Here is a 25,736-nt window from a genome sequence, read left to right as displayed (position 1 = left end):
GTAGTGAATGAAGGGAAGGTTAACGGATCATGACGAGACTTCAAAAATGGCTGCACAAATGTGCATGATGAAGAGGGAAGTGGCAGGCCTAGTATACAGATTGAAAAAATCATTCAACAAGTTGACCAACAACTGAAATCTGATCGACGATAAGTCCCCAGGCTGATAAATTTCCTCTTGATGCACACACCCCCATTTACACGATTGCTATGTACAAGCTAGGATATCACAAATTATGGGCAAGATGAGCACCAAAAATGCTTAATAACCAAAACTAAGAGCTAAGGATTCTGAATACACCTGCATTTTTGGAATGCTACTGGAAAGATAAAGAGGACTTTGAAGCTAGGGTCTATTTCCTCTTCTTGCACTTGAAACAGTGGCTTGATGGTCAATGGTTTCAAAATGATGAGGAACTTAAAGACTGCCACTGTCAACTGGTTCAATTACCAGACAGCAAGCTTCTATGCTGAGGGATTAAAGAAACTGGTGCAGCATTGTGAAAAGTGCTTAGAAGTGAATGGTGGTTACAAAGAAGAGTGAAGTAGGTTTGCATGGAACTGTGAATGAAAACCTTATCTAATGAGAAATTTTTTGACAAAATAGCCCTTAATTTTTGCATATGCCTCTTATAATGCATCATATTGCTATTATTCATTTCCTCCGAGTGCAGAACATATAATACCATAAGATTGGTTAACTACCTGATATGGTGTAGGAATGGCAATATAAGGAGCAGTTTTATCAGGAAATCCTTTGGAATTATAGCCTAATTAAGCTTTGGGTTAAAGAAAAAATGGAACTAGGGATTATTTTGAAGAAAGAGTTTTCAGAATTAAGGATCAATCTGCCAAATAAAAATGCTCAGGATTGTTGAAGCAGTCATTATTTGTTGACTTTTGAAGTCTTCAGGATTAACTAATTTTACAGGCTATTCTGGAATTTCTAGTGAATTTGAAAACCAGCATCCTTACCTTCTACATCTTTAGCTATGTTCTCAATATCATCTCGGCCATATTTCTCATTTGCTTTTATGAACTGATTGAAGTCTCGTTTGGTCCAATTGGTAAATCCCTGAAAGAAAATGAGTTTATCAATTCTTAAGTAATTTAACTTCAAATAATATCGCAAATATAATCAAAGTTAAATGTACAAGGGTGATCTCAAAAGTAAAGTCTCCAATATTTTTGGAAACAAAAACAAATTTTATTTTCAATAAGTGATACATCATTCTAAAGCATGAACATTTCTTTATCTTTCAACACTATTTCTCTACCATTTCAATTGACGTGCTTTCCTAGGTGCTAAGGCAGTTTTTCTTTGCACATATACCAGCTCACCACTATGCTGAATAGCAAGTGTTGGACCTCATAATTGTGGGTGATGATGTCCCATCCAAAATGTTTCAGGAGTGATAGTTTGATAGGTGATGTGGGGGCAACCATCATCGCGGAAGGGGCGCTTGCTCAAAAATTCTCTTCTCTGGTTTTGAACAACCTGCATTAGCTGTTTGAGAGTCTCTCAATACATGTCAGCATTTAATGTGTGTTCAAGACCCAAGTTGAACAACTACACCCGGCTTCATTCCAAAAACACAATTTCCACGATTTTGCTGGCAGACTGCATTTTCCTGAATTTTCAAGGCTTTGGTTAAAGAGGAATGCTGCCACTCATGTGATTGCTGTTTAATCTCAAGTGTGATGTGGAACACCAAGGACTCCTCACCCATAAGAAGCACTGATGACGAGGTCAAAGATGAGGTCCAACACTTGTGCAATGACATGGCAGCAAAATGAAGTGACATGTGCGTACATATACTGCCTCCATGCCTACAAAAACCCATCAACTAAGATGGCATTGTTAAGTCATATGGAGGAATGTCCAAGCTTTAAAATGATGTATCAATTATTAATAATAAATGTTTATTTCTATTTCTACAAAGGTTGGAAACCTTATTTCATTGATTGTCATTTTACTTGTTGCAATAATAATTGCAATATAATAGTTAACAACTTGGGTATCTATCAGCAAATAGAAGAGCACAGAGATTATTAAATACACATAAACCATTTCACTATTTAACATCATCTTTCACTCTGCCTCATTATAAATTTTACATTATGGCCTTCAGGTTAGACAGGTACACATTAAATAAAGATAAGTCTGATTAGCACCACAGTTGTAACCTAAACATTGTATTTAATAGGAAAAAAACATTATTTAATTCCATGAAATTTAAAACCATACCTGAGTTAATAGTTTTTCCTTTTCAGTATGCTCTTCTTCAGACAGTTGCTGAGCATCATCAATCTTACGCTGCTCTTCTTTCTGAATACGAGATGCATCACTCCCTAATTCTGAATTTTTTGGTACCTTAAAAAAATTATTTATAGTTACAGTGCATGAGAATTTTAATGTAACCTCTGATTTCTAATTAAGCTGACATACTCATTGACAAGAAATAATTTTTCAGTACAGATTTGTAATCGTTGTACTTACCTTATACCCGACAGTTTTTCTATAGAAGTAGATTTCTTGATCTAGCAATTCAAAGAGACGAGGTGGGAAGAACTGGAAGTCTTGGACAATGGGTTGTTTTGGGGGTCTAGGTGCCTAGAGAAATTTAGAAAAAGAAATTCAAGTTTTTACCAGGTGCAGAGAGGGTATGTTCGGTGATTTATTTGTATGGAAAGTTAAAATTCTAGGATAATCAGAAAATCAACTGGCAGGATTTGAAAGGTGACCAAATTCACTCTTTACTTTAGAATTAACATTAAGATGCTCTTCAACCATTATTGCAAAATTGACAGAATTCCAAATGATTGAACACTTCAGGGTATTGCAAACCAAAAATTCTCAACTTTCCAAATAAATACACTGTTAACAGCCTCATTTCCATACCTAATAAATACAAAAGGACCAAGAAATGGGAAGTAGATGCAACATAAATTGCATATTTTGTTCTTGATAGGAGCCCCAAATAAAATCTAATAAAAGGCCATAAAAGAAGTACAATATATTCCTTAACTGTGAAGCAGAGCTTAATGAGGGTACTATAAAGTTATTTAATGCTATGATTAACTGATTAGGTGTAAGTACAAAAATTTGTAAAGTTGTAAAGGAGGATTTGGAATGATTTATTTATATTAAAACATTAAATTAATGTGTTCCAGAAGTCAGCATATTGCTTGTTCAATTGGAAATACATGTGGGAAATCTGAAATTACCATTTCACTGAATCCAAATATCAAAAAAAATGATTGAATATTATACATTAAAATTTTTTATGATTTCAGCCAATTTATACAGCAATGAGTTTTGTGCAAATGGGATGATAACAATATGATATCCAGGTCATTTTGCACAATGATACTTACTGTTAAACAAATACCAACTTATACTTTGAATTACTTGAAAATTTTACTCTTTAATCCAAGTTACTAATTAAATTGGTATTAAGAAAGAGAGGAGTTGACTAAAAATGTAAAATATTTAACATTAGCTAATTTTAGGGATTAGGGCAGTTACAACTGAAATTCCATAATTATCGGGAATCTGCTGGTTAAGGTGTGTTTTTTGGATGGAATTAACTACCACATAAATATCTTGCCTCTCCTAACAAAATAAAACCCCACATCCCACTCTAGAAAAAGTCCCTTTTCATATCCATACATCAAGGTAGGGAGAAGTAGTAGTCCCTTTTCATATCCATACATCAAGTAGGAAGAAGGTAATCGATGAAGTTCTCAGGATGGAATAAATATTAAGAGTTACCTCATTGAAACTGTTCCTTCAAAGGATCACCCTTATCGTCTCTCGAGAGACCTTAGTAAACATTATCTCATTTCTATCTTGGTGAGGGGAAAAAGAAATACCACACAAGAAGATGCCAAGTTTGTGCTTCAAGAAAACAAGGAAGGAGATGAGGTAAGTAAACTCTTCTTGTGATGCTCCACTCCATAAAAAAAAGTTTTTCATGAAGTATCACTCAAAGAACAGAGGGTTAAAACCCATTTAAATATCCTGGTATGCGACGTGTTAACCATCTCGTACAGCAAACCAACTTCAACCTTCCAACACAACAACAAGCCTTCCTTGGCAGACTTTCCAATTCCTCGCATTGGGTCTTCACCACACTTCTTTTGTCTTTTTTTACCCATCTCAGTTTATAACTTAATTATTTTTGCTACCTTCTACCTAACTCGGTATTTACATTCTTACGTTTCCTTCTCTCATCTATCTTTCTAATTATCCCATCCATGATAGAAGATTTCCTCATCCTTTTCCTAATAACATTTCAAGATGTTTCAATTGAGTGTTTAGCAAAGTTTCACAACCACAAAGCGAGCCTTTGGGCCCATTACTTCACACCCGAGACCCAAGGACAATCAAAACAATGGATTCAAAAGGGAGAATTTTTCATTTGATCTTCGATTTTTTTGTGGCACTATGTTGGTACTTATGTGTCTCACTCATGCGGAAAAGTTTGGCCATTTGGAATTTTCAGTTAATTGTTGACAGCTGTTTTGCTTGGACGTTTTTTGGCTTGTTCCAATTTTTTCCTGTTCCAAAAAATGAATCGAAGAATTTGTACAAGAAATTAATCAAAGAATTTGTATCAAATTTTGTGAAAAAAAACGAAATTAAGAATGTGGATGCATTCCCAATGTTGACTGTAGCATATGGAGGATCGAAGCAATCTTTACCAGTGGCACAAAATGTTCTCAGAGGGCCGAGAAGATGTGAACGACAAAGAGCGTGCCGGATGCCTGAGCACATCAAGAATAGATGCAAGCATTGATGAAGTGAAGAAAATAGTATTGGCCAATTGTCGAATCCACATTAGAGAAGTTGCCAAGGGCCTAAAAACATATCGATTGGCTCGTGCCATTCGATTTTTACTAATAATTTGGGTATGACACTGTTCGCTGCAAAATTCATGCCTCAATTCTTGCTCAATTTCGACCAAAAACAGCAACGCAGTAACATTGATAGTGAGGTGTTCGACTCAGTCCGCGATGACCCAAATTTGCTCCAGAGGGCCATAACTGATGACGAATCATGGGTTTATGGTTATGACGTGGAAATTAAAGCTCAATCATCCCAAAGGAAACTGCAGCATGAGCCTAGACCAAAAAAAGCCCACCAAATTTGGGCCGAATGTGATAGTTTTGCTTACAGTTTTCTTCAATTGCAGGGATGTGGTGCATCATGATTTCTTGCAACAGGGTAGAACGGTAAATAAGGAATACTACCAGCAAGTTATGCACAATTTGCACAAAGCAATCTGCCACGAACGCCAGGATTTGTGGAAGAACAAAAATTGGCTTTTGCACCATGACAACGCCCCTGCTGAGACATTGTCACTTGTGCGCCAATTTTTGGTCAAAAACAACACCCTAATGATGCCGCAGCCACCCTATTCCCCAGATCTAGCCCGCAGAGACTTTTTCTTGTTCCCGAAACTGAAGAGGCCCATGAAAGGATGATGCTATGCTACGATTGACGATATAAAAGACTGCATTGAAGGAGGAGCTGAACAAGTTCACAAAAAATGATTTTTTGAAGTGCTTTGAGGATTGGAAAACACGCTGGCACAAGTGTATAATATCTAATGGGGATTACTTTGAAGGGGACAAAATATATATTCATGAATAAATAAATAATTTTTGAAAAAACACAAAAGTTGGGATACTTTTTGAACAGACATTGCACATTATATGGTATCACAATCTGAGGAAGTGAGTCCTAAACTAAGTTAAATAAAGTATTTATTACTCAAAGAAATAGCTTATGTCCATGTGTAATAAACCCTTCAGTGCTCACTTCAGATCACTCTTTAAAACCCTTGCCATATTAAGTCCCCAAAGTGTTCATTTATAATACTGTAATTTTTGAAATAAGAATATGGCTCTTTACCATAAAATAATAGCACTCTCCTATTAGACTAGGACAAGAAGCATATATGTGTAGTATCTGATAGCATAACAATGATATCCGAGGAACCTGGTTCTCTGTGCATCAAAATGTACAACAAGCTTCTCTCAAGTTTAAAACACAACAAATCACTCTATTTTTAAAATGAAATTGCTTAAGTACATAAATAAAATATGATTTTACATTGTGAATGACTATACCTATCCTAGGTAACTTTATAGGTAACCTGGGAATTTTATATTGGGTGCAAAATCTTTTTGCGGCCAGTAATTTTTAAGTTACCGTAATTTTTGCCATACCTTATACGATTGTTTACTGGATGATAATCTGTACCATACTATGTATGTGTGTATCAAAAGGGAAAATAAATTATAATTATTATTTAAGAACATAGGAAACATGAAAGCTAAAAAATAGGATTAGGCAAATACCTTAGGAGCCTTGGGCTCTGAAACCCTCAAAGCTTCTCTAAAATATGCATCTACTGCATAGTTGGCCTTTCTTTCACGCTTTGGAGGCTCAATCCAGCTGCCAATGCCCAGTATCTTCTGCTTTTCTCTGTGAACAAGATATGAAACAAGTACAAACTCAACACCATTGGTCTTTCACAGTAAAATTCAAACTTTAAGTTTTGGAGAAACCTATGAATTAACTTTAGCATTCCATTTAACATAAAATCTCCATATCCAAATCTCCAAAAAAGCAAGAACTTAGAATGCAGTCCCAAGTTTAATGGCTTTACCTATAATCCTCCCCTTCAAACTGATACACTGATTCAGTAGGTGCATCCACAGTAAAGTTCCTTAAAGTAGATTCTCCTAAAGCTCCCAGCTTCTTCCTCATTTCGTCTGTCTGAAAAAGAAGAGAAAATGAAATTTAAAAGAAATCATTAATTAGAAACAAGTTTTAGAAGGATTTTACAAAAAGTAAACCTCAAAAGTTAGTCAGGCTTGAATTATTTCTGAGAAATAATACTCCATGGTACACTTTATCAAATACATCAATTAATATTTGAGAGAAAGCACAATAAGCAATCATAACTAATAGATATATTCATTTTCACATGTTAACACATTTACTATTGTGATCATAGAATATGCACAATCTGAATCAATAGCTGGATATAATAAATACCTTGGCTTCACCCTTCTCCAATATTGTGTCAATGTCTTCATCTGTGATTGCTGATTCCTTGGAGGCAAACACATGATTGGCACCGTGCCTAATCATGCTCAACATTTCATCCTTGTTCAAATGATTGGACTTGCTGTCAACAAGTCGTCCTAAAAATTTCGAGGTCAAAGTCACTCTCTTAATAAAATTGCAGAAATCATTAAGTAGTTCAATGAATAGCACTTACCCTGCTGAATGACTAGCTTGTCTAGCCTCAACTTCACCTCAGCTCTCTCAACGATCTTTTCTTCAACAGTGTTCTCCGTAATGAATCGGAAAACTCGGACTTGCTTCAGCTGTCCGATACGGTGAGCACGATCCTAATCACAAAAGTGAAGAATATGGTTTCATTTCTCTTCACTGGGAATTGAAGTAAAATGTTACATAGGAGACGAAAAATAAATTATAAAATTTTCAACAATAAATAAAAAATCCCAAGAAAATCCGGGGTATGCCATGAGAGTAACTTTTTATGGAGTCCTCCACTAAATTTACATTACAATGTAACAATGTCAGAGTGTAAAAATCATTCTGGTCAAAGCGAATGATTTTTAATTTCTGAAATTGTCACATTGTAATAAATTACAACTTGGGTCAACCATTAGCAGGTAGGCCAACAACTTACTGAAACCATCGCATGAATAAAAATTGCTAACATTAATAGATGAGCTGAAAAGTTTATTTTTGTTCCTTTTCTCCAAATGGATACACTGATAATTATGAAAATTTACACAAGCAAACCTGGATCAAACTTAAGTTATTGTAGGATAATTGATTTTTTAAAAGCCAGGTTATCTTTTAACCAGCATTATTTCCCTTACTACTTCAATAAGCTTTAATTTACCACAATAATATGACCCGAGGTGACTTGAGTACATTATCTGATGTTATCCTGAAAATTATTGATAGGAAAAGCTTATATGAATATATACTCATGTTTTACGAACATTAGCTTTTGCTAGCAAATTTCTGCAACAAACCAGCCCCTTGATGGGTTTGCAGAGTATGAAGATCATGACAGACAGTGAAATACGGATAATTGCGAGATATGTACACAAATGTGCTAAGATGTATAAGTCAATGTAAACCCTCTTGTTCACAAGGCATTCATTTAATCATTGATTTTGCCGAATTATTTTTGAAAACCATCCTAAAAAAACAACAAAAAATATTTATCACAGATTTAACTGTGGTTTAAGCTAAGATTTGCACACCCGAACCATTCATATTTTGTTGAAGAAAGATTCTAGTAGTTGCCAAGTGACTTTGCTACAAGTACAGCCCATATTATCACACTAGCAATGAATTTATTGGTCCTAACCAGCTGTGAAGGTAAGGACTCTTTTATCTTCTTCAGTCACCTGCTTTTTACTTCTGGCAAACTAGTAGGTCTTTCTGTATGAACTAGAATGATACCTTCGACCATTGTAGACCATCATGACTACTGCCCATTACAAAGAGACTTCAATCTCTCAGACTACCCATGATTCCCGGCAACCAACATTATAAGTACATAACTACATTTCCCTTTACTTATATCATGTCTAACCATATTAAAACACCGAACTGCAACAAAAATGTCACTCAAGCGGCAGTGTTACTTATGGGTCATCCTTGCAAATTAGTAAAATTTTGATTGACACAATTTTTTATTTCATAAAAAAGTAACCCAGATAATTTTGTTTTCCCCACCCTGCCAATGATAAGCTCACTACTTTATGTTTCTTACAGATATTACAATCAAAAGCTTGTAAGTTGGAATGTATGACAGCTGCATACTAAATATTTACAGCATGTTTCTGCCTATTTTGAAACATATACATTTTCATCAAAATGGCAATCATTCTAAGGATGCATTATGTTGTCTGGTCTGTCACATACAAAGGAATGTCACCAAAATCATCCATAAACAATCTTTCTCAACAATGAAATATACCTACTCGGAGACTATATAGACGTCTCTACATAGTCCACTCAACATAAAATTTTATCAAACCAATAACAATCATTACACCTCAAAGCACATAGGTACAAAATAGAGGTAAGGGTAGAGGTCACCCAATACTAAGCCCGATAGCACATGAAATTCACACATGAGAAAAGGGGTTCCTTTCCCTGAGCCACCTAAGATTTCCCAGGGAGAACTTGTACGCAAAATATCACACACAGCTTGCGTAAAGCTGACAGTACTCAGGAATTGTACCCTGGCATTGCGATCAATCCAACACACTACCCACTTCACTACCATGCTCTCTGGAACATAACATGAATATAAAAATAAAGTAACTCACCATTGCCTGGAGATCCATCTGGGGATTCCAATCAGAATCAAACATTACAACAACATCTGCAGTTGCCAAGTTAATACCCAAACCTCCAGCACGAGTAGACAGCATGAAAACAAACTTATCAGAGCCTGGGGCATTGTATTCATTTATCTGGCGCTGCCTATCTTCATGTGGTGTCTGTCCATCTAGTCGACAGTACTGCAATTAGCAAAAGACTCATATAAGAAATTCACATCTTCGAAAAAATATTCAAATCAATGGCAAGATATCATTACAGCAAAATGTTCATGATTAAATGATTTCTATCAACATTTTTGTTATTTTTTTGAAAATGGTCAAAACTCAAAGAAAAGTAATCAATAAGACATAAAGAATAGTACAGTGGAACCTTGCTTAGTGAGTAACTAGCTCAGCGAGTAATTTGCATAACAAGCAAAAATATTGGTCCCGAAAAAACTTACTTAACAAGATACTTTTCTCACAGCCAGTGACAAGGAGAGGGGAATTCCCAGATTCATTGCACACTTACTACTTAAGTTTGTCTCTTGTACCCGTTCCTCCAGCACCTTTGCATTGCTAGAGATAACACATTTTTTCCAAACTTGTGTTCAAACATTAATTATAATTTTGTGCAAAGCTTATTAATATTTTCTGCACAGTATTAAAATTGGTCCCAAAAAAAATCCAAAAGAGAATTGTAATAAAAAACAGTATAAATGAAAAATAAATTCATTGAAAATCTGGAACATGGTATGAGCGTGGCTTATCTAGTATGCACATCTACAAATGGTCGACATCAACGATTGGCCTTTTCTTCAAACACATGGACAAGACTAAGGAGATGGATGCTTCAAATAGAGTGACGAGTATCTATGCAACAGTTTTGTGTTGGCAACAGCAATGAAAGGCTGCTTCTCATATGCATAAACGAAAAGGAATTGCAATGTGACACCATTAATAAGAATATAATTTTTGAGAATGGGAAAGCGATTTTTGCCAATCTAATTAAAATGTCAGGGTTATCAATGGCTGAACAAGGATTCAAGGGAAGCAATTCCTGAATTGAGAAAATGATGAAGAGAACTGTCATACATAGTGTCGTGAGGCATGGTGAAGCAGCAACCTCTGAGTCAAAGGCAGTATGGAACTTCATTGGTGACTTCAAAAGCTCATAGATTTTGATGATTACAGGCCCAAAAAGGTTTTCAATTATTATGAGACAGGTCTCTTCGGGAAGAAGATGCCGAAGCGTATATTTTATACTTCCACATAACTGTGGGAAAGAATGCCTTGGACAACCACAAGCTAATGAAAGACCATATCATGCCGCTATTTAGCACAAATGCGAGCAGCAATTTGGATATCAAACCCCTGCTTGCTTACGATTCAGAAACTCCATGATCCTTGTTGTGTTGGTAACAACACAACAAGGATTGAGTACAAAATAGCAAGCTAAATCAGACGTAGAGGTCACCAAAAACATTTGTATCATACCATACATATGAGGCATTGCTCAATAAGGCAGTGGCTATGTGCCATTATTTATTTGACGATCCTTCTGAGTCCCTTTTAACCAAATTTGAAGCTTTGGAGAAAAATATGTCTCTCGATAGCTTTCTAGTAAAAAGGAATTAGGAACATAACATAAATAGTTAACAATTTTTTTTGCTTTAACAAATGACTTTGCATTTCCAGTTGCTTCATTCCACAGCAGAAGAAAAGATGAACGTGATCAACTATTCTAAATGATGTATACATAATTTTCTGCAAATAAACCCTGTCTACAATTTATTTTTTCAGCGTGGAATGCACTAGCGTATTTCACATTATTTTACATGCAAAGAAGTTGTTTCACTGAAAGACTGTTTTGCTTAATGAGAAAGATAGTGGAATGAATTGTTTGTACTATTGAGGATCCACCGTATTTCAATACTTTAAGTAGTAGTTTTTAAAGGTGACTGACAGCTAAGACCACTTACGCCAATAGGACAGGAAATGATGAAGAGTGGATAGAAACCTGGCATCGGCATTAGCCTACTCTTTACAAAAGGTGCCAAGGGGTCTGTAGTTTAACTTCTCATCCGACGGACAGTGCACTCACTTAAAAGTTCTTTCCACAAAGCACCTCAATTAGAGATCAGGATACCACAGTTAAAATATCTGGGTGAGAAGCCAGTACATTAGCCACTGCATGATCACCTTCATTACATTAACTTATCAATCTTTAAGAAATTTATAACTTCTACAATTTCAAGAAGCATGTTTGCAAACAAAATTTTAAGGTAGCACGTGCCTAACATTGTATTCATGAGATTAATTGTGGAACTAAAACGACAAAATTTTAAATTAAGCTAATGCAATACATTATACATTTTGTAACTTCCTGAGATGCATTTATTTCCTTAAAAGTATATTGTTTAAGTTTTTGAAAGTCTGATATCATTTTTTATGACATGACATACAAGTATTTTTGTAACTTCCTTCACAAAGAAATTAAGACATAATATAGAGATTACTATTAAGACATTAGGGTACAATGTGAATTCAGCTTATGAATCCAAGTAAACAACCCAATTGTGTTGTCTGCTCCTTACACTACTCTTTTGAGCCTCATTAGCTGAAAACTGCACTACTTACCTATAAGAACACCAAGTATAACATTATTATCACAAGAATATGTAATATTTTGACAGCACTATACTGAAGTTCGTAACCCATTTTTTTCTACCATTCTTCATTTTTTTATAAGTGCAGTTATTAGGTATTGTCATAAGGTGCGACTAATGCAATTGCTTTTTAAGTCCCTTTAGTTCTTTTGAAATGTACAACAAATAAAGGCAAATCCCGAGGATATTAACGTTTCCAGCTTCATATGTGAGATGTTCCATAACTTTGTAGAAAAACAAAGAGATGGCGGTCGTAGCATTGGAAAAGATTTTTTTCAGTAAGCCTCGTCTCTCATTAGATTGCAGTTTAAGTTTCAGCTTTATCAATTGGCTTTTAATTTATTTAGCAAAATGGGAAAAAATGAGTTTTATGTGAAGATTAAATACTTCTATTTAAAAGGCTTAACACCAAAAGAGATCAAAGAAGTTGGATGAAGTTCATGGCATATCTGCTCCTGTATTTGCGAATGTTTACAATTGGGTAAATGAGTTTAACCTTGGCCGTACATCCACAATTAATGAAAATTGTCCGGGATGTCAACTGGAAGGGACTTCTGAAATGATTGACAAAGTCCATGATATGGTTTTGAGTGATCACCTATGTTGATTACTCACGAAAAAGACAAATGATATATAAAGGAGTTTTATGCATAGTTAGTGCATGGGCTGAGTGAAGAAATCAAGAATATAGTCCTCCTTTGATAAAGAATAAAATTATCTTCAATCAAGACAATGTACAGGTGAACACCTGCAGTTTCAATGGCGAAAATTATGGAATTAAAGTTTCAAAGTTTAAACAATATCCACTGTATTCACCAGATTTGACCCCCAGAGACTCCTTTTATTTTCAAACTTGATCAAATGCCTTGGTGGAAAACTATAAACTTTTTGGAAATCCTATTTTTTAAATGCCTTTTAAAAGTTGGAAAAATGCTGGGAAGTGTATGGAGCTAAAAATAGGTTATATTTAAAAAAAATAACGATATTTCTGCAATTCTAAGATGCCTTTGAATTTAAGATGCACCCAATTCTTAACACCCTGAAATAAAAAAATGATAACAGGAGACTCTTAAGACGCAGCATAATATGGGCTCACACAGGCATTGGCTCTAGGGATCCCTTAGTTAGCAGGGGATTAGTGAGAGGTCATTTCTCTTATGGTAGGGCATTTGACCATGTGCAAAACATGTACAAAGGAAGGGAAAAGGGTGAGAATATGAACTGCAATACTTCCCAAGTGGATGACTCCATGATTTTTGCCAGACAGGGAATTGTTGGCCTCTTGGTTATTCATTTAGATAGCTTCCTGAGAGCACTGCAATCGAGCATGGATAAAGAACTGAGACCTGGTGTGTGTCGGCAAGAATCGTATACTCTGAAGTTCAAAAGGCAAGTTATCTTGTTTGCAGAAGAAAATGGGAACAGAAGAGCAGCTGGTGCAGTGCAGTGTAAGAAAATGGCATCAGAAAAAGATTGCTATTTTTGCATGCAATACTTCGCAAAAGAAGTTCACTGGGCTACAACATTTTGATGAGGTGGAAAGGGGGACTTTTGGTTAGCCACGACCTACTGCAACAGGTAGCCAACAACAAAGCAAGAACTTTGGGCATCCCTTGCACCCCAATTTTGGGCCAGTCGAGGATGGGCAGAATTATTCATGCAATGAACAGGGTTGACATTCCGACGGCAAACATCAATTTGTCAGAAGCTCCCGGCGGACTTGGAATAAAAATTGGTGTCTTACCAAAAACATGTACTTGATCTTCGAAAAAGAATTTCATGCCGGGGCAGGTGGTTAATGCAGACAAAACGGATATTTACTTACATATGCAGCCAAATTATTATTGTATGCTTCAGAGAATGGGGGTCGAAAAAGTTCATGATCACAAGCCACCATTTTTAACTTAAAAAGAAAAACCGACCCAAAAGGAGAGGTCTTCCCAAAAGATGTCATCTTTTGAACCCAAGAAAAAGTATGGATGACAGAAGAATTCATGATTGACTGGTTAAGCACCATATGGTGACGCAGACCAGATGCCTGTTTGAACCAGCCCTCTATGCTTGCAGTGGACTCTTTCTGGGGCCATCTTACCGATACCATGAAAGAAAAAATCAGAACTTGTGGGCATTGCTGTAGGAATGAGAACTGTTTTGCAACTAATGGATCTTGGCATTAATAATCCATTCAAAGATCAACTTTGTGAACAGCACATTTCATGGCTGTCTGCACCCGAACATGAGTTAACTGCTACAAGAAAAATCAAACTAGCTTCTCCCAACATATTTGCACGAAGTGTTTTTGTAGCTTGCAACCCTTTCTTAGGAAAAGATCGAGGAGACTTTCAAAAAGTGCTGCATCAGGAACAAGATGAACAGCACAAAAGGTGATGTCCTTCGAGAGAAGGATGATGAAGATGACGTCTTTGCCAACGAGGATAATAAAATACATGTGTTTTCAATACACGCAGGTTATGACTCATTCTGCCCCTTCATCCAGCTTCACAGCACGCATTTACATGCACCCTTTTCCAGTCCAGATGATGAGGGGGAGCAATGGGATTCATTCAGCACTTCAGACAAAGAGACGACAATTAAGGGGATCCCCTAACATTGCATCAAAACAACGCATTGAAGAAACCTAAACAATGACATTTTTGTGCTTTTACTTGAGTTCCTTTTGCAAACAATTACTAAGCTTAAGTTCCTTTTGCAAACAATTACTAAGAAGTCTGTTTCATTTCTGTTAAATCTTCTTGTAATTAGCCTAAACATATACTGGCACAGCACTGCGATGTCATTCAGCACCATTGTGCCGCGAAATCAAGAGCGTTGCATACGCCGTCCTTTGCCATTTCTCACATCCGATCTTACCCTGTGAATCTAAGATGCACCAAAATTTTTGAGTAAAAGAATTACTAAAAAAAGGTGCATCTTCGATTCGAAGAAATACTGTAATTTGTTTTCTAATTTTTTACTGAGAAATAATTGAATTAATAACTTTTCATTGAAAACATGGAATAGAAAAATTGTAAAGCAGGTTATCGCAATCAACTACACACATCAACCACCATTGAGATATGATTGTTGTATCGCCACACATTGAAAATCGTGGTTAACTGAATAATTTTCAAGGTACATTTTATTTCCTTAAGATTTAACTGGTGATATCAAGCCCTAGCATCTACAGTATTTTCTTGATATTGCAAGTGAATCAGCATCTATGTTACAATGGAAATAATAAAATTACATCTGAATTTTAGGGCCAATGGAATATACTTTCCACCATATAAGCCACTTCTAAATTTGGGGCGCACACGTTTTCTGTAGCTCATTTGTTTTCCAACCCATTTCATTCAGACTGCGGCAACACCCTGGTTTACTAGTTAACTTACTGAATATGCTCTCCACAAACAATAATCCTCCAGAATATCCATCATTCTTGTCATCTGACTGAAGATGAGAACACGTGAATCTTGGAGTTTCAGCTTGGGTAGCAATTTATCCAAAATAACCATCTTACCGCAGTTATAAACCTGAAAAAATAAAATAGATATGCATAATTTTTGCTAGGTTCTGGTTGTACAAGAATTTTTGGAAGGCATAGTGCAATGCTGACTGCACCAATAGAACCAAGAAATTGAAAATGGGCCACAGGGGAGTGTCGACTCTTATATCCCATTACCCAAAGCTTGCCCTATTCGTCCAAATCACCTAGACATTCATTACATATAACTTATGCGTAATTTTCAATTACATAGCTAGATCCCCCTTCAAATTCCATCAATAATCAACATTTTACCGAATTAAAATAATTAATACTTCACATTTTTGTCTGCAATGAAGTTTTCGTCAAAATACCAGGAAAAACTGGGCAATTCTCTTCCTTCCACCATACTTGAAAATCCCTAGCATACATGTATACTGATAAAAAAATTAACACTTGGCCCTAATGTTAAATCATTATTAGGTACATCAAAAAAAGTTAGAACTGGATTAACTACAGTAATTTGTGCATGGCAAGACCAGTTGCCTGTTTAGAAATTTGGTTTAACAAGCATTGATAGTATTTTTTGGTACGACTCTTGTATAACATAAATGAGATTCCAATTTGAGGTCTTATAACACTGATAATAATATAAAGATTTCTTTTGTTATGCCATATTATTAAGAAATCTACAAATTTGAATCAATAAAAAACCTCAAAAATAAATTTGAATCTTCTCTATAATTCTACATATAAAATTGAGATTCATATACATTGGCAAATGCATGTACTCCCATATTATTCCCTAAGAATGATGACTGTGGAACTGAGGTAGCTAAAATAATACATTTACCCACAATCAATTCAACATCTCTTACCAAATGTTCATCAGTAGTGTAAGGTGGGCCTGGCTCGGCTCCATCAAAAAGATATGGGTGATTACAACACTTTCGAAGTTGCATGAGAATGTTTTGCAAGCGCATTTTCTCAATTTTTCCAGCCCCATTGACAACATCAATGTCCTTCATTAGCACTTTCGTGTACCTAAACATCACGGACAGCCACAAGAAATAAGAAGACTGTGTTAGAAAAGATAATTATGCTCGATCACCTGGGATATCCAAAGTGCATCAAATATTATTCAGCCAGTGATTTCTGCTAACAAAATTAAACTCACCATTCTCTTTGCATTTTACTCAGGCCAACATATACTTTTACTTCCTTTTTTGGAGGTAGCTTCTTCTCAACATCTGATTTCAAACGTCTAAGCAAGAATGGCCTCAGGACCTAAAAGATTATCATTGGTTGAAACCTTACTCACAAACAAATACATAAGACTAAATCACAATCAAATCACCTAATCCTACCTTAAATGAATAAATCAAAACATTCCAGCCAAACGGAATAGAAACAATACTTACAGCATGTAATCTTTCTACCAATGAGGCATCTCCTAAGAAACTATTGGTGTTAAACCAGGAGTCAAAATCCTGAAACGAAAAAAGGAATATATTTTCATAGCTGGTATAAAAATGCACACAGGCTCTAATCTGCAATGCTAGCACATAGATCAAAAGAAGTTTCACTCCTGTGTTGATTAAAAGCCTTGTGAATCCATTAGGACTGTAGGCGCTATTTTGCAAATTGAGAATGATTGAATTTCCAAAAGCATGCACACACAAAAAAATAATTTATGCATACATCAAAATAAATATCACTATGTTCTTTTGTTTTGGATTACACATTTTATTATACATAATCGATTAGATAAGTATAGATCAGAGCATCATTTGATATAGTCAATCCATTTCAGGATAGATTTTTCAGACAGGGTTTCTTCTTCATCCAGCATTTCACCATTCTATGTTGAAGTAATCGCTGAATTTCATCAATGATTACTATCATTGAAATTACTGACAACTCTTTATTCAGTGGGAAGTAGCATTTGAGCTAAAAACAGCAGAATGTGAAAAATGATCACCAATTGAAAATAATGTTGTATTATGTCCCATTAACTCTATACTATACTTCATGGAACTCATTCAATGCATACAAATTGATACTTTGAAACCTAACACAAAACAAGGTTATGAAAGAGACCAGCAAATTTTTTAGTCCCAGTAGATGGTAGTCCAGATCGTTGGCTCACTCAATGAAGCTAGGGTACTCGCTAAGAATGCTAAAAGCAGGAAATGACATCCTCCATTACGCATGAGATTTTTACAAACATGCCATCCAAAAAATTAACATAATTACAGCATGATGACTTCAGGCTCGACAAGGCATTTTGAAAACATAGCAACTTTATGAAAATATTACAGCATTAGCTATTCAGGACACACTAATCTTATCACCCACCCAAGATATAGTATAATGACAACTTACATCAGAAGAATTAAAAACATCCGGCAGCAGAAAGTTAAGGAGGGACCACAGCTCGTGCAGATTATTCTGCAATGGCGTTCCTGTGAGGAGGAGGCGATTTGTCGTCTTGAATTCCCTCACTATCTCTGACAGTTTGGATTTTTCATTCTTTATCCTGTGAGCCTCATCTATAACCATGTACCGCCAGTTAAACTTCTTGAAGACACCTTTCTCTTTGATAACCATTTCATATGATGTAACACATACATCCCACTCCCCAGGCATTAGGGTCTCCCGGATGAAGTTATTCTGCAAATAAATAAGGAATTAAAAAGTGAGAAGAAGTTGGTTGATAACCACCTGAATACTACTTGAACTGTATTTTAAGTGGCAAATTATATTGTCAACAAATATTATTCTTAAAAAAGTTAATAAATGCACAAATATGTAATAAGAAAGTATGTCAAGGATTAATTAGTAGCTACACTTGGTAGATAAATTAATCCGTCAAAACAGTATGCTACATGTAGACAGAATATCACTTATCCCAAAAATCACCTACATATTTGCTTGCTGCAAAGTGACAGAAGCATAGTAATATTTGAAAAAAAAGGTGCACTTTGCTTTAGCAATAGCTTCTTTTTCACTGTGTAGAACTTGGCTGGCCCAAATTATGGACATATATAATTCACAATTTCATGATCCCTAATGTTTAGGCTTCTCTAGCACATAACAAATTGAAAGACATTAGCACTTCAAACAAAATGTAGTTCAGCCACTCATTATAAATTCAAATGAAAAAATGAAGTCATGCACACAATCAATGCATTTAATGTCCAAGTCCTGAATTTATTCGTTAGTGAAAAATGTTAATTCCTGAATTCAAAGGTGTTATTTCTAGACTACTGAGTGTTCCAAGGTTCTTCCAAGTCCCTACAGGTTAACAGCAGTTGCTTGTAACTTTAACTATATACATATAAACTGTATAAATATCTTTTTTGATACCCCAATTATTTGATGTCAATAGAATGAGAGTAAGAATGGAGGATGCAAAGATGCGAGGCATGAGTCACAACTTTACATGTAAACGCATAAATACTGATATACTGACATCCATGACTGGTGCCATGATGCTCTGATTTATGACAAAGAAAATGATGCATGAGCCCATTAGACAATTGAGGATAATAAACTCTGAATAAAAAATGGAAGATTTATCTCCTTCAATTCTGCACAAACGTCAGGGTAATCACGGTGCATGATAGCAAGTAACTAAGAATAATTTAATTACACAACATATGAATTAGAAAAATTTTGACTCCAGCACAATACACGAGGACTAGTTTAATTAATGCTTTGATAAAATGGAGTGCATCGATTGCCATTCAATATGCATTTATTAAATATATCTACATCCTAATGTTTTTAGTTTGAATTTAAACTGAGGCAAACAAATTAAGTACATTATTAATTTATATATTTTTAATATTATCATGAATGTTTCTCTAATATTTCCATAATGTTCTAAGAGAAGGAATACATTTTAAGAAAGAGTTTGCCTTGCAAATGATCATTTCCAAAAATTTTATGAGCAGTAAAAGAAGATTACTGACTTTATGCCATACTTACTCTTGTTTCTTGGTCTCCAATGAGACATACAGCATGCAAGGATGGGCACCACTTTTTAAACTCATTCATCCAATTGGCAAGGGTTGACTTGGGAACAATGACAATGTGATGCCCCTGAATATTTCGATAATGCTTCATGTACCTTAATTGAATAGAGAGAAAAGGATATTCAAGGTTTCCATAAACTGCATAATCATAATTACATAAAGCTATCTTGGTTAAGGTATTATAAAATTACTATTCATTAAAAGGCCACAAGTTATCAATTGAGCAATATTTTTGCAATTTATGCCATGTGTTCTGAACATTTGATAAAAGGAGGAAAAATTAAACAATATCGGATCATCAGCCTCTTCGTTGTTAAAGACAGAAGTTAAACTTCCATCTATACATATCTTTGTTGTCTTTGAAGTCGTAAATGTAAATTATGGCTATTTATACAAATTAAATTGAACAAATAGATTTGCAAGCCACAGACTTGGAAGATAAACAGGAGATACTTGAAGAATAAAAATATACAAAAGGTACTTCTTTTATGGAGAGTAAGTATGCAACACTTACATTTTGAACAATTGATGAATTTGAAGTAATCAATTATTTCACAAAGTCTTACCAACACCACTAAGCATGATAATGTAATTTTCTTACTTCTCGATGCATACAAACATTGTACAGCATTACTCCATCAAAAAATTCCCAGACATTCACAGGCATATCTAAAATATTCCCCATCATCAACAACCATGAAATCATTATCAAATACATGGTTGGTCTGAAAATTTCCAACCTCAAAAATTTCAGAAATTATGTCTTGTATTTTTGTTAGGTCAGAAACTTTTCAGATCACCCTCGTACAATTTATTTACCATGTTCATTTTGGAAATACAAAAAGGAACAGTGGAAAAAACTGTGTTATAGCTAAAACTGGCCTATATGATATCTATTGCCCTACTACTGGACTATTATACCCTCTATTATATCACATAAAACTTAATTTTAGAATGACATTACATCATATGCACGAATAATTGTTAATGCAAACACAAGAGAACTTATGCAGTGGCTTAAATTAGCCCAAACAGCCATTTATTCTGGTCTAATGTAAATATAGTTTGCAATAAATAAAACATTTATTTAAATTCATACATGTGGCTAATGCTGTGAAGGCAAATCCAAGGCCGAGGTTATAAATTTGAAGGAAAAAACCAGTCAATAAAAAGTCACTAATTCTAATGCTGCATTTCATTTAAATTCAGTCAATATACTCAATGCTCTTGGTGAGAAACAATTTAAAAAATCAAAATATCCAGTATTGTCAATTTTCACAAACTAAAATAATGAATATATTTTCATAGGCAGCAGTATGTATAAGTTTTCATTCTTTTGCCCCTTGTTGCAGGTGCCTGGAATGTACTCTAAAAGAGTATGGAATGTACTAAAGAGATTAACATTACCGTAGAAATGATAAGTGAAATGATACAAAAATGAGAGAGAGATGACAGTGTAGCTGATCTACCATGCACATACCATCAGTTGACATCACCCATTTACACTATCCCCGAGAAAAAGGAAAAGCTGACTCTGGAAGAGTTTATGGAGTTGCATTGTGTTTCACAGGATGAAGGTGCGACGGAGTTTGTCAGAGATAGAGGCAACAGCAAAGCAACAATCATCGAACACAATAATAGAAATGCTAAAGGCATGGGAAACTGTTGAATTGTACATTAAGAAGCATCGAACAAATAAGATTGGCTATGCCAACTAAATATATACATAATCATAATATGTTGCACATTCAAAAAAATTGAAGTCGGTGAAAACAAATGTCTCTCTATAGCTTTCTTGTAAAAATGAATTAAGAATGTATAATAAATAATAAACTAATTACTTCGATTCTTATTGTTTACTATGAATCGAAATGACATTCCTGGTGGTTTAGAGAAGAAAAGAATGTAAACCATGATCCTATATTATGTCTATTTAATTTTCCTTTAATAAACCTTTGGCATGGAATGCATTATCAAATTTTACATTACCTTGTACGAAAAAAATTGATTCACTGAGCAAGTGTTTCATTTTATGACAATGGTCATGGAATGGAACATGCAGAATTAATACAGTGGAACCACTGTATTAATTCAAATGAGGGTTGTCAAGGGAACACCTTGAAATAGTCACTGCCTATACAGGTTTGTGCAGTGAAGAGTGTTTTACTAAGGGTAGCAATGGTTTTCTGTTTAACTTTATTTTCTGCCTCAACTTATCTAGATTGGTTGAAACTTCATTGTCTCATGGGCACACAATGACACTCATTCAGAGTAACTGGGAGTTGAAGAACATATTAAATGATAATTCTGACCCAATGGCTTGATAGTTAAGTTTCCTCCAAAGCTTAGAAATCATTTTATTTTACCAAGTCTGAGGTAACTATCAATTTCAGGGATGGGTGAGTTTGACAGAATGAGTTAACTCTGGCACTGGTCTATTAAAGATAAGTGATTATACTAAGTCAATAAATCATAACGTGATGTGTTATTTCATTAGTTAACGAGGACAGAGCACACAATCCCAGAACATCATGCATTACTTCATTATTTAACATGGACAGATCATACAATCCATCATGCCATAATTGTATCGACCATATGATCAGAGACAATAATTATCGAAATAGTGAAAATTACCCTGATTGCATTCCTTTAACTGACCAACATTTAATAGGCATTCATAAACACTAAATCTTTCCACATAATTATTATGTATGGAAACAAGTTTACTTGTTAATTGGAAGGGTCTATGTACACTGTAAATATTTGGTATCCTATGCTCTAATTAATAGGAGGGGAACAGATCAAGCGGTGAAAACAGTAACAGCCCAATAATTACACAAATTAATTTCGACAATTTGGGTCATGGAAGCTCACATTCAAGGAGAAATGGTACTACAAAGTTTTTACATTGATTTCAAACAAAACTTTTCGTTTATTAAAACATAGTAAAACACCATGTTACTTACAATTACTTAAACTATCATTATAGGAGCCCAAACACTTACCCAAGAAGAGATATGGTCTGAAGAGTCTTTCCAAGTCCCATCTCATCAGCAAGAATACCGTTGATACCATTTTCATAAAGGGATATCATCCAATTGAGTCCTCGAACCTGGTAATCTCTTAACTCGCCACTTTTTATGTATGGCGGTGAAGTTTCAAACCGTGTGATGATTCGTGTAGTAGCATTTGTTTCCGCCAACAGCTCTTCGTCTTCCTCTTGCTCAGTCTTCCTATGTCTATGACTGCAAATGAAAAGTTATTATTCCATTAACTATAAGGAACGATAAATGCCCATTTTTCCATTGGGACAAAATGGTAAAAAAGGGGTAGAGGTATTCCTGTGCGAAAAAATAATAATCATAATTCAATAAGGGAAAAATTGTACGAATATTTACTAAGTTGAACTAGATAATTTTCATCGAAAAATTACTTTCTAACTATTTATACGTGCAATACAATAACTATATTGACCCGTATATCGATTTTTCAAATGAGGCAGAAATCCGAGCTAACCAAAATAAGTTTACTTAAAATTCAGACTGGTCATTAACCTACAGGGAAAATGATTTTCAGTAGCGACAAAATATTTTTACAATAGTCATCAGACTTCAATTCCGAACATGGCCACTGAATGGGCTTGAATCTCAAATAACATTTTAAGATTTGCAAAACCCATGTCATTTTCAGAAAACTATGAGATATATGTAATTCCACGAAGTATTTAATATCTTCAACTTACTCCGCAGCGTCAAGGACCTTCGCTTCCAATTTACTTGGTTCCGGCTTTTCCACATTTTTTCTAGGCCTACCTGGCCTGGGTTTAAGAGGACTTGACGGTGCTTTATCTCTTTGATTATTGGACATAAAATGTGAAAATATTTCTGTTTGTTGCAGCAGGTAATCAAAACGCTTACTGCGATCCGTCTCCTGTGGATGAAATAAAATACATATGAGTACACTTGATACATCATGATGAAGTTAGAAGAGATTAATAGTTGATCTGTCAACGTCGAAAACTCACCAATTTTGTCTCAAAATCATCCATTTTACCTCTGGATGACAGAGTATCCCCGGAAGAGGCATTCTAAAATTGCAGACAAATAAAGAAAAAACAACAATAGCCGTGATGTTCATAATAATTCAAAACGATGTAAATATATATGAATACAGGTTTCAGCGATTAGGAAACCTGAACCAATGCAAGTTATCTAAATGATATTTCAGACTTACAGAATTCTCGCCTGTGTCAGCGGTGTCCATATTGTCCTCTACTTTAGCCATGTTTACAAATATCTCTTAAAGCGAGATTAACCAGTGAAAATGCTTTCTCCAACAGACTGCTCGGATATGCAAAATCGTTTCATTGCGGCACTGATGTTACCGCTGGCGGGGACCGACGGTACTAGTCAAATCAAGAAAGTTCAAAAAAGCTCTGGAGGGAATATGAAAATTTTCACTCGTGTCGTCACTTCCGGAAATTTCAAATGTCATAAATGCAGACGACATTGTTCGGTAAACCATTTTAAAGTGGTCGAAAAGAGAATTTACATTTTCTGGACGGCATCATCTCACTTTAAGTTAACCAAATTTCATTTTTCCTCCACTAGAACGATAGCGTTTCAATACTTCCACTTAGAATGTGGAATTAAGATAAAATCAATTTACTAATGGGGTGTATCGGACACCCCTTTTTTAATGTGGAACTGTTGTTAATAACCGTCAATAAACTCTGAAATTCGTAGGATCACCCAATGAATTAGAGCAAAGATAATAATAATTACAACTAGAGGTCTGTCCTAGTCGAAATAAATAAATGTACGAACTCAACAAGAATTTTTTTCCAGGTATATATGTGAAGAGAGAAGAGTTGCCCATGTTGTTGGTTATGGCTTAGGTATGTTAGAACGATTATTTTGATATGAACACGAGAAATGACACAATGTTAGCTGGCCTGATTTTCATTCTGATATTGATTGACATGGGAATCGAAATCTTGCACAGTAATTGGATAATATAAGAGACAAGGAACTGCAACTCTAATTTAATTTGTCTATAACTTTAGAGCTAATGCACATATTTGCAATACAATAAACCTACACCGTAATATCCTCTCACGAAGCGAGTAATAACAAAGCATTTTAATAAAGCTGTTAATTGTAAGCCAATGCTAATTTTTTGATTTTCAACAAATTATGTGATAACAATGCAGCGATTTAAATAACAATTTGAACGATTAATGAAAAAACCTCTTGAAATAACTATAATCATAGTTTTTGCCTCACCTTGCTAGCTAATGGAAAACTTATACACAAAATGTTGTGCTACATAAGTGTTTCAATGCGAACAGTTCAATAACTCAAATTGATAAAAGCATCGTTTTAAACATTTTATTACTTTAAAAAATAGCCTACCCATTGCCGAAAAATAGCATTCTAAGGACTATGTTATACTGATAGGTAATCTACCGGTTAAGGTAGGTTTTTGGATGGACATAATTAAAAATTAAATAATTTGTGACCCCTAGCAAAACACAACATCCAACTTTACATCAGGTCCCTCTTCAGCTCTGAGTACCTTCTTCCTCCCTTCATCCCGTCCAACATCCCTATCCTGTTCCTTCCCTTTCCTCTTTTGCCCAACATTCTACCCTTTATCACAGTCTTCAACATCCCACTGCCGGTCAACACCCCCTTCATCCACTTTTCCTGCCTCCATAGGATTGCTCCCAACAAACCCCTCTCTTCGCCCACCATACCAAGTACTTCCTCATTTGTTTTCTTCTCTGTCCATTTCACCTTCTCCATTCTTCTCCACAACCACATTTCAAAAGCCTCCAGTCTACGTCTATCCTCCTGCTTCAATGACCACGTTTCCGCACCGTACATAGCTACGCTCCATATCAAAGTTTTTACGAGTCTTTTCGTAACATCCTTACTCAAAGTCCCTGTCATCAACTCCCTCCTCCTTGTGAAAGCCTCTTTGCCTAGTGCAATTCTCCTCCTTATGTCCCTACTACTTTGACCGTGTTGGTCCAAAACACTACCGAGATTCGTAAACTGTTCTACCTGCTCTAATTTTTGCCCTCCTATTTTAATGTTAAGCTTGGCCTTTTTCTTTCTAGAAAATTGCATAACCTTTGTTT

The 25,736-nt window shown here is 35.1% G+C and overlaps 1 protein-coding gene across 1 annotated transcript in view; it reads right to left on the bottom strand.

Annotated features, from left to right (window-relative positions):
* LOC139698559 (chromatin-remodeling complex ATPase chain Iswi-like) overlaps positions 1-23,975 on the bottom strand; it is a 29,678-nt gene extending 5,703 nt beyond the window's left edge. Inside the window, exons 1-18 of the mRNA XM_071597398.1 lie at positions 23,825-23,975; positions 23,616-23,678; positions 23,334-23,521; positions 22,597-22,836; positions 19,542-19,683; positions 17,934-18,221; positions 16,970-17,038; positions 16,726-16,835; positions 16,427-16,592; positions 15,457-15,597; positions 9,402-9,596; positions 7,298-7,430; positions 7,072-7,220; positions 6,680-6,789; positions 6,369-6,495; positions 2,500-2,613; positions 2,248-2,373; positions 975-1,074 (exon numbers count right to left, since the gene is read on the bottom strand). Of these exons, the coding sequence (XP_071453499.1) occupies positions 975-1,074; positions 2,248-2,373; positions 2,500-2,613; positions 6,369-6,495; positions 6,680-6,789; positions 7,072-7,220; positions 7,298-7,430; positions 9,402-9,596; positions 15,457-15,597; positions 16,427-16,592; positions 16,726-16,835; positions 16,970-17,038; positions 17,934-18,221; positions 19,542-19,683; positions 22,597-22,836; positions 23,334-23,521; positions 23,616-23,678; positions 23,825-23,875 (2,512 nt within the window). The 5' untranslated portion in view covers positions 23,876-23,975. The remainder of the gene's footprint in view (positions 1-974; positions 1,075-2,247; positions 2,374-2,499; positions 2,614-6,368; positions 6,496-6,679; positions 6,790-7,071; positions 7,221-7,297; positions 7,431-9,401; positions 9,597-15,456; positions 15,598-16,426; positions 16,593-16,725; positions 16,836-16,969; positions 17,039-17,933; positions 18,222-19,541; positions 19,684-22,596; positions 22,837-23,333; positions 23,522-23,615; positions 23,679-23,824) is intronic.
* Between the last annotated feature and the right edge of the window lie 1,761 nt (positions 23,976-25,736).

Source organism: Hetaerina americana, unplaced genomic scaffold, assembly GCF_022747635.1.
Source record: "Hetaerina americana unplaced genomic scaffold, ioHetAmer1.1.p SCAF_89, whole genome shotgun sequence".
In the NCBI taxonomy this organism is placed as follows: domain Eukaryota; kingdom Metazoa; phylum Arthropoda; class Insecta; order Odonata; family Calopterygidae; genus Hetaerina; species Hetaerina americana.
Note: the sequence above shows the minus strand (reverse complement) of the source record. Positions and strands in the feature narration are given on the sequence as shown.